The 10,308-nt window shown below is 30.1% G+C and overlaps 1 protein-coding gene across 3 annotated transcripts; it reads right to left on the bottom strand.

Moving 5' to 3' along the window:
• Positions 1-4,030: 4,030 nt before the first annotated feature.
• Positions 4,031-8,289, bottom strand: LOC105125825 (putative serine/threonine-protein kinase). 3 transcript variants are annotated; one of them, XM_011026458.1, is made up of 9 exons: positions 7,403-8,287; positions 7,287-7,343; positions 6,809-7,023; positions 6,513-6,721; positions 5,848-5,974; positions 5,561-5,632; positions 5,126-5,312; positions 4,910-5,039; positions 4,031-4,544 (listed from the first exon to the last, which is right to left on the bottom strand). In XM_011026458.1, the coding sequence occupies exons 3-9, from the start codon at positions 6,954-6,956 to the stop codon at positions 4,281-4,283; spliced, it is 1,137 nt and encodes a 378-aa protein (XP_011024760.1). In that variant the 5' UTR covers positions 6,957-7,023; positions 7,287-7,343; positions 7,403-8,287; the 3' UTR covers positions 4,031-4,280. The 3 variants fall into 3 exon arrangements, with proteins under 3 accessions (XP_011024760.1, XP_011024761.1, XP_011024759.1); XM_011026459.1 differs by lacking the exon at positions 7,287-7,343 and having other exon boundaries at positions 6,513-6,718; positions 7,403-8,289; XM_011026457.1 differs by lacking the exon at positions 7,287-7,343.
• Positions 8,290-10,308: the final 2,019 nt, after the last annotated feature.

Here is a 10,308-nt window from a genome sequence, read left to right as displayed (position 1 = left end):
GGTGGCACCCGGGTTTTGTTGGGTCGTCCGGGTTCCCGGGCCACCCCGCCGGGTCGGCCGAGTCACGCCGGGTCATGGCTTACCTTATTTTTTCATCAACCCGGCCCGGTTCCAGCCCCGGGTCGGCCAGGTCCCGGGTCAACCTGTTGGGCCGGGCCGGATTTTAAAACTATGGTCGGGTTAACTCTGAGAATTTTTATTATTAAAAAATTATTTTATTTAAAAACAATAAAGTTACTTTAAATTAATTAAATTAATTTAGTAAATTTATAATTATAATTTTAAGATCAAGCATGGCTGAATAGGATAACTTTCACCAGTAAACTAAGATTGTAACTAAGTCAAATTAAAAAAAAAAACATTGAAAAAGACAAATTTGAAGTAATTTGGTTAAAAATCATGTTGAGCCGGTTTTACCTAATTAAAAATTTTATTACAATATATTAATTATTTATTTTTAAAAATTTAATTTAAATTATAATTATATTTTTTAAATTAGATATGACTCGACAAATCAGATCGATCTAGAATCAATTAACCCAAAACTAAAATTAAAACAAATTTTGAAAAAATAAAAAAAAATAAAAATTCAAGATAATTAGGTTAAAACCTATAACTCAAATCTTGAATAATATTAACCATCAAACCGAATTTAAAAATTACCCCAAATCTATCCACGAGTGGATGTTATAAATACATTCTTGGTTGCTATAACAGTGAGACCATAAGTTATAAAATCCAATTTGGATTTTTCTAGTTAAGACCTAGATTTGATTGGATTTCCAATAGAGTCGTACAAGCAATTGTTTATAGGAAACCTAGGTCAAAAAAAGAGGACCCATGGATCAATCTTAGTGACCCGGTGGGGCATAATGTGGTGCTAGGTTTGACAACGAGAACCTAGCGGAGGCTGCATGAGGGGGGCTGAATTACGGCAAAAGGTTCCGATAAGGCCAACGTAATTAATTCCTTGGGAATAATGCACAAACAATAATTCTCCCACCAAAATAGACTATTCTACAAAACAAATCCGAATCTTATATATGACAAAAAGTAGAATGACTCAAGTAAAAAGCAAGTTTGTTGAAATAATACAATCCAAATTTTAAATAAAAAAATAATGATTAAATTAATATAATTTGATAAATTTAAAACATATAGGTAAAATTATAATTTAATTAAAAAATTAAGATGATAATATATTGACTCAGTTCAATCTAAATTATCTTTTTAAATTTGTGACTCGGGTCATAAAATTATGATAATTTTAAATAAAATAAATCAAAACAAATCATAAAACTAATTTATCACCCCTTATTGAATGATACAATTAAAAAAATAATAATAGAAGGAGAACAAAACAAGCTTTCTAAACAAAATTATAAATATAGAAAAAATTATAAAAATGCAATTAATGAGCCTATGATTTATTTTTTATATTTTTGTTCGACTATCAACAATTTCGTAAGGTATTTTTGAATTCTAATTGCCCTGAAACTTTAACTAGAAATATAACAATATATCAAGAAACTCATAAAATTTCAATCTAATCCAATAATTGGATTGAAAGATGTAATTAATATTGGAAAACTAGATAATATTTTTATATAAAAAAGTTTAAAAAAACATTATTTGACCGAAATAGCATGGTTGAAACATAAATAGAACATTTTGGTTGGAATTTAGATGGCATTTTTATAACAAACTAAGATAAAATCTTTTCTAATTTATTCTATTTTTTTAATAGGAATGAGATATACATCTCTTTTAAATGAAACATGATTTACAACATTGCTCACTTTAAAAAATTAATTTATTAAACATTGATAAAAAGTTATTAAACCTCCGTCATAGATTAAATATGTTAATCATAATGAGTTAAAATCTAGGTAGATTTTAATATAGTAATAAGTTGATTTCAAGTTTAATCAAGTAAATTTTGAATCATATATCGAGTTAATTGATTCTAAATCAACCTGTCAATACAGGTTTAATAACACTAAATATTATATATGTAAGACCCAAACTTTGAACCCAAACTTTGAGTCCAAACTCAAACTCAAATCAGCTCAAACCCAACCTAAGTTAGATTAGGTATATAAGAAAAAGTTGTAAAAGAATTATTTTTCTCTCTTCTAATTCTTGTAGCCATCGTGACTCTCCACTCATCAAATTAAAAATTTTAGTTTTTGATCTTGAATTTTTAGTTCAAAAAAGGTGGAAATAATAAGTAAGTGATTCTCTTTTATATTATTTTCTATTATAGTTTGTTTATAAAATGATTAAAAAAAAGATTAAGGTTTATAAGGATTAGAAGTATATGTTGTTAAGATTGATTTATGATTATTAAGGGTTTCATGTTAGGTGATTAATTAATATGTTGATGGAAATAAGGATTTATGAGTTAATTTTTAAAATTAATTTTTATGAGTTAATAAGTTTATTTTAACCTTGCTAGAAAATCTGAACAGAATGGTTTTTGAGGTTGAAGATGATCAAATTTTATTTTGGTCCTTGATTTATAAAAATCTCAGTTTAGTCCCTAAACTTTGAAAAAATTATAATTTGACCTCTAAATGTATTTTGAGATTTTGGAAAATGTTATTGTGAGGTTAAGGATGATGAATCTTATTTTGATAATTAATTTGAAATATTTTCAGTTTGATCCCTCAATTTTGGGAATTTACATTTTAGTCCTTGAACTTTAAAAAATTACATTTTGGTCCCTGTATCATTCTAGACAGAGTTGAGGATGGTTTATGAGTGAAATTTCAATATGGTTATGTATTTACACTTCGGTCCAGTTTTGGTAAAATTACATTTTGGTCCCTGTTTTGAATAATTGTCATTTTAGTCCCTAAGACTAAGAGACTAAACATGGTTTTCTTTTATACATTGAAATCTTTTATTTTTGTTGTTTGAGTTGCTTTTGAGTATAATTTGTATATTTGTTATTAATTCTCCTAACGATCCTCAATAGATTTTTCGAGTCTTTCATTTGATATGTTTTTTAATCTATATTTTTTCTGGTGAATGGAATAATCTTTAATATGTATATAATATAAATAAATATGTATGTTGATTATATGATGAGTACGATTAGTTAATCTCTTGAATATTTATATATATTGCTTTATTTTTCGAGTGCTTGTCTATTCTTAAATTTGCACTCGTATTCTATCAAACTAAATTCTATTCGATATGATATATATTTTCTTGATGAATCTTTGAATATCTATTATGTTTTGATATAGAACTTTCTAGTAACTCTATGCTAACAAAGAATAGTTATCTTATGTGTACATAATATTCTGTATACCTAGTTAGTGAAAGAGGCATCAATCTTTAGCGGCTGATCATCCCACAATGATAATGTTTAAGTGTCATATGATCATTTTTTAGTGTCATTTGGCTACCCTCAGGTGTTATCTAGTCATCTTTGAGTATCATCTAATCTCTGATATGTATTTCACTACTTTATAATAATATATTTAGTATGTATATGTATATTAATATAAATCGATTTACAAACTATTAATATCTAAAAATCTATATTTAATGTTATTCTCTCATTGAGTTAGTTCAACTCACCCCTCATTCTTAATATTATTTCAAGTTCTTAGTTTCTAATAATAAATAAATTTTGTTGAGTATTCTTGCTTCTTTAGTTTTGGTCAACATGCCTAACTTATTTTGCAGGGCTTTCTTTTTAATTTTGATTCGATGTTTTAGACGTTCCATTATTATTTTATTTTAATTAAGTTTAGATTTTGACAATATAAGTATTATGAATTATTGTTTTTATTTTAATTACTAATAAAAAATTTTAAATTACTTTTTTGGTTTCATTAGTTTTAAATAATATAACATCAATGAAGATTATAAAATACTATATATTTTTGAATAAATTATTCTTTTAATATATCTATTTTAAAACTTAGCATAAATAAAATATTTTTTCTACACCGTTCCTGTATTGCCGGTCATGAATCTAGAATTCAAATTGTGATAATATATATATAAAATCACCCAAATCTCAATTTTCACCTTGATAATATTAGCAACAAATAATGGTTTACAAAAGATTATCAATACATTTATGATAAAATAACACAAAAAATGTGAAAATAATATAACATAGCTGTTCTTTTATACATTTACTACAAACAGCTTAACATATTCTCTGAGCTCTCAAAAAAGGGAAGAAACACTTGAAATAAACGATTGAAGTATCACAAAAATCACTCTCCCAAATACTTTTGAAGGAACACAAGGTTGTTTTACTTGGTTGCTCTAAATAACTGGCTTCCAAGGGTCACTGTTGGGGTTCCTTCCCCCATGACCGTCGTCAAGTTCCTCTCCTTCTCAAGTATGCGATCAAGTTCCATTACCACATAACTCATTATTGGTCTCCTATCACTTGAAGGTTCCACACATTGAAGCATCAACTGTATAAACTCTTCCATGCCTTCTGCAGTGAAGCTACTCCCCATTCTGTGGTCGACAATGGTGGAAAAATTGGTGTAGTCTTGAGTTTTTTGCACCTAAATGAAAAGATAAGAAATCCGTTTTAGCTCAAGACTGGTGACAATTGACTGATGCCTCACTAGCTGCAAGCTATATTGATTTCTGAAATATGGATATGTTTAAAAAAGAATTGTTGGCATTCAAAAGAAGCGCATGTATGCTTCTTTTGAGCGCGCTCCCACAGTGAGATGATGAAAATCTGTGGCAATTATATTTTGCAACAGCAAGACAGTGATGAAAACAATCTTTATTCCCAATCCTGCACATCCGCAGGCATTCACTAATTCAATCTAGTTGAACTAGTGAGAAATCAAACGAGCAAGTTACTTCAAAACATAAACATCACAGCATAATCTAAAGTGATGAAGACTGGTAAACTTACCCACTCGACCAGATTTTGGCTGGTCTCTGGAGATGGTTCTGTTGCTTCCTTGCCACTTAGCAACTCTAGAAGGAATACACCAAAACTGAATACATCACTTTTTTCAGAAAATTGTCTGAACTCTCTCACCCTGCATTTGTAAATGCCATATGCGTAAACTGACCAACTATAATGCGCTAACAGCTGTATAGAACAAGGAAAGTTGAGGAGTAATACTCCGGGGCAAGAAATATCTCATCAGCTGTCACTTGTGTAGATGGGCCTGCAACATCAACTCTTCCCAGGAAATTACGAAGTCCTGCATCCGCAACTTTAGCTATGAAATTTTCATCCACGAGAACATTGGCTGTTTTGAAATTCTTGTGCACCAAACGGGGAGTTTGAGAGTGAAGGTGAGCCAAACCTGCAGCGTGGGATGAGATACATGAGGTGGCATATGCACATTGAGACCGTTCATACATGGAAAGAGGAACCTTTCACAAATATTAAATCTTACAAACTCAAAGCATTTTGCGAAACCAATATTGATATTCCTTTTCTTCCCCCCCTCCCCTTTCTAGATTTTTGTACTGATCATTGGCATTGTATATAAAGAAAAGAAAAGCTGATACCAGGAAAGCCAAAATGCTCACTGATTTTGCAGAGGATCACCTTTAGCAGCCCCAAGAGCGATTGAAAGTCTATGCTTGAATTCTAGCTTCCCATCCAAAGTTTGACCAACTCCTGCAAGGAAAACATCATGACTTTATTGTAACTGAGAATCAACTATTATGGATACAGGGTCTGTCTACATGGAACCAAGGACAAGATGACAAGAGGAAACTGTTGGAAATGGCAATGTTGCATATCACATGATAATGCATGAAAAATTTACAGCTATATGTCTCATGGATACAACATACAGATCAAGTGAAAGTGGTGACTGGATAGAGAGTTACCATACAAATGATTGGAAACACTCCCACTAGAGATATACTCGTATACAAGAAACTGCATGTTATTTTCCTGACAGTAGCCCAAAAGTGTCACCAGATTCCGATGCTGAATAGGTGAAAGGTAGCGCACCTGATATTCAAGAAGTCAGTCCTGTTAGATCAAAACTTGGACAATGTGACATTAGAGATAATATAACAGGCATGCATGAATGACTATCAAGGACAGCATAAAGGAAATTCATAAGCTAGTTTTTGGTTCTTATAACAAAAGAACTCAGCTACCACACAGTTGAAGCTGAGTCTTCCAGCAGAAGGATCAACCCATATAAATTTGGGGGGAGGCTTCATTGAATAGCTTGAGTTATATTAAGGCAATAACCAGGCTATGGCATAAAACAACAAGCAATAGATTAACTTAAGAATTAAGAGGAACAAAAAGCTCAAATGATGTATGTAATAATTATTTAAATTTATTATCCATTCATCATAAAATTTGGCGAGCTAAGCTACCATCACAATCTCTGCCACTGTTCATGGCAGCATTAATGATGAAAGGAAAATTGGAGCTATAACGGGGAGAATCCACACTTATAGAAAATGGTTCTCGTTCATTAGGAATGTTTCATCTGTAAGACTGAAACCCGATTCTTTCAGCAAGTGATGCTTACCTCATCAACAAATTCCGGACTAGGAGCTCCAGGTCTCTTTTTGATGGCCACAATCATCCCATTATTAAGCAAACCCTTGTATACCTCCCCAAATTTTCCTAACCCGATCAAATTTTTCTCACTAAAACCTTTCGTGGCCAGACCCAATTCTTCCATCTCAAAACGCCTTGCTTCTTGTGATGACAACTCGATCCCTGCATGCCTTCCTACTGCAGGTAAACAGAAAAACAGCCACGTTTACCATTTAATCACTTGCTTGCGAACCTCGCTTGAAAGATAGATGATATAACTGTTACCTTGAACAGATGTTTCAGAAGATCCTGTCTCAGAAGTTCTTGACACAGTCTTTTTGTGATATAAGCACCAAAGAAAGAAAACAACTGCCCCCGCCAATGCCATGACTCCTGCAGCACCTCCCAGTATGGCTGCAAGAGTCCTTGACATTTAGTATAGGAACCACTTCAGCTATGCTGTAAGGTTTTAGTCCAATATGAGACAATATACATGGAACCTGGAAGGAAAAAAGGCAGATGAGCAATAATGAAGAAAAGAAAATCCCAGCACAAAAGGACGCAGCATTCGCGGTAACTATGGATGATGGAAACAAATAACACAGCAACGGTAGTGCAGGAATTGATAATTCTTATAATGAAATAGTTGTCTAGTCCCAGGAAAAGATCTTCTTAGGAGTCCACCATAAAGAAAATAACTGTTTAGAAAGTGAGCTAAGCGAAATGTTGAATCCCAATAGCAAATAACCTGTCAAACCCTTACCAATCAAATCAAACACACTATCAAGTTTATTCAAACCAGCAACTGCTACCTACCAGACTAGCAAAAGAGATGAGAAAACTCCTTGAGATTAAAAAGAAAATCTGAAATCTTCTAACCTGTATTCACAGATAAATTGAGCAGCCAGATCCCCAGAAACCTCAGCTTCATTTACCAACGACAAATTGATCAGTTTTCCAATGACACGATCACCAAAATCAAAATCCACCCCACATTCCCAGCAACAAGTTCTCCAAAAAATAAAGGAAAGAAAAGAAACCCCAGATGGTAAAAATGAACAAAGCTTAAAGGTCTGGTCTCAAAAGAAACAAACTGCTACTGATGCAGGAAAGAAAGAAAGAATGAAATCAATCAGCAACTTGCTGTACGTTTTTCTTTAAATTAATATTAAGAAACAATAAAGAAGAGAATCATCGTTGGATACAGTACAAACATTGCCGACAGAAAGTGCCCTCGCGCCGACAACGCGACCAGGGGAGAGATGGCTTATGACTACTCCCTCCTATGACTACTCCCTCGCCCTCACTAACAAACTCAAACAACAAAAACCCATTACTCTAAATATTCTAAATCACAAATATTCCTTTACTATACAAAAAAATCTTTACTTTAATTAAAAAACAAAACTCCATGTTCTTATTCTATTTTTTGGTTAAGCTCAGCTAAAGTGGAAAACTCCTATTATCAAGCCAAAAAAAACACTTGGATTTTTGAAATAAATAAGATTGAACAAGAAACAGACAGAGCTGTTGTTGTCGTCGTCATCATTGTTGTTGTTGTAGAAGAAGTAGTTTATTTTTTGTATGGGCTGTAAAGCAGTACAATTGTTGTCTGCTACTGCAAGTTGTAAGAGTTTATGTTGTATGTCCTCCCTGTAAGAGGGCCATCTCATCTTGGCTGTCTCTTGTCTGTACATATTTACGACATTTACTATACGACAAGGATAACGAACATGAGATAAAAGATAGAGAAAGGACAGAGAAAACCTTAACGTGTTACCAGAGCATCTCCAAGGGAATAAAAAGAGCTAAATTGGTAATAAGATTTTTTAAATAGAATAAATATATTATTTTTTATATATGTATTTTAATGGGAATTTTTTTTTTATAAAACTAATTGTTTTTTAATATATTTAATATTGATATAATTATCTCTTAATAATAAATAATTAAAACAACTCTAATCAAAACTTTTTTTATATATAAAAATCTATTAAATAAAATTTTAGCTCTTTTAACCAACATATAATACTTAGAAATGCTATTTTGGATATTCAATATATCTCTCTTTGAAACTATAAAAATAAGGGATAAAAGCTAAAATTATTGGTCCTTCTTTTGGCTTTTGTTTCTGCTCTTTCATGGGAGATATCCTTCCATATGTTCAAAAAAATTTATTTTATCAATCTTACTCCAAATAAAATAGGATAGACAACGGTAGACAAAATCACTAGTTCATTATTAGTAATAAACTCAAAAAAAAAAAACTAGGTAACTGATAGGTTGTTTAAAATCAATTATCTATTATTATTGAATTTAATTATAGTATTTGATTTTAATTCAATTAATAAATAAGTTGAATTTATATATTTTAAAATTCAAATTATTTTATTTCCTACTTGTTATATTCATTTTATTTCTTCAAATGTTTTTTTTTTAAAGAATGTTAGATGGGTATTTTGGAGTAATTAGTTTTAATATTAAATTTTTTTTATTTGGAATTGTAAATTAGAGAGGTTGAACTCTTATTGTAGCTTTTTTAGAGATTGAATTCAATTATCTACTATTATTGAATTTAATTATAGTGTTTGGTTTAAAATCAATTAATAAATAAGTTGAATTTACATGTTTGGGAAAGATAAAATTTAAATCATTTTCTTTTTTATATTACTTTTGTTACATTCATTTTATTTCTTCAAATGTTTTATTTTTTTTTAATGATAGATGGGTAATTTGAAAAAAATAATTTTATTATTAAATTTTCTTATTTGAAATTGTAAATTAGAGTTGATCTCTGATTTATTTTTGTAGCTTTTTTAGATATTAAATTCAATTATCTACTATTATTAAATTTAATTATAGTGTTTGATTTTATTTTAGTTAATAAATAAGTTGAATTTAATATTTGAAAAAGATAAAATTTAAATTATTTTTGTTCTATATTACCCGCATTACATTCATTTTATTTCTTTAAAGTTTGTTTTTTTTATAAAAAAAGCACTGAATAATTATTTTAAAAAAGTTAGTTTCCATATTAAAATTGTAAATAAAGGGGTTGACCTTTAATTTACTTTAGTAGCTTTTTGATAAATTAAATTTCATTTAGAATTTTAATTCTTAATACTCAATAGCTTTCGAACAAAAGATTTCATTAAAATCTGTTAATTGAATTTCATTTAGAATTTTAATTTTTAATACTCAATAGGCTTTCGAACATAAGATTTCATTAAAATCTATTAATTAAATTTTATTTAAAGGGTTTCAAATATATTGTGCGTTAATTCATGGATTATTAGATTAATTATTTTTATTAAAATAATATCTTTTTTTCTAGGATTATATTGAAGTTGATTGAATTAATAAAATTATTAAAAATCTGACTAGATTAACTAGATTTTACTAATTTAATATTTTTTAATTTAATTTAAAATTCAACTCGGATTAAATTTTCTAAACTAACTTATCAAAGGATTTAATAATTATTATATGATGATTATTCAGACGATCATTGTATTAGGATCGCAGGTGATCTAGTCTTTGTTCATTGAAAGCAAAACACAATATTTAACGTCGAGTTCAATACTTGTTACGTCCACAGTGCAGCCAATATTATTATAGGAGAGAAAACAACAAAACACATCAATGGAGGAGGGAGGAATCATCATTTCTACTCGACTCCCAACTCTCTCTCACTGCAGTGCTGCTTGTGGCAGCCGCTGCTGCTGCTCTCTGGCAACTCACTCCTCTTTTCTCCTCTCTTTGCTTGGGTCTATTTATAGGCTAAC

The sequence above is a fragment of the Populus euphratica genome, unplaced genomic scaffold (assembly GCF_000495115.2).
Source record: "Populus euphratica unplaced genomic scaffold, PopEup_1.0 scaffold58.1, whole genome shotgun sequence".
NCBI lineage: Eukaryota > Viridiplantae > Streptophyta > Magnoliopsida > Malpighiales > Salicaceae > Populus > Populus euphratica.
The sequence above is the reverse complement of the archived record's forward strand: the minus strand, read 5'-3'. Positions and strand labels throughout refer to the sequence as shown.

Excerpts from the sequence above, each read along its gene's own strand:
- LOC105125825 (XM_011026458.1), bottom strand. The coding sequence starts at position 6,956 with ATGTCAAGGACTCTTGCAGCCATACTGGGAGGTGCTGCAGGAGTCATG. Across the intron at positions 6,722-6,808 it reads TTCTGAAACATCTGTTCAAG|TAGGAAGGCATGCAGGGATC; the intron begins GTAACAGTTATA and ends GTTTACCTGCAG. Across the intron at positions 5,633-5,847 it reads TGTTTCCAATCATTTGTATG|GAGTTGGTCAAACTTTGGAT; the intron begins GTAACTCTCTAT and ends TTTTCCTTGCAG.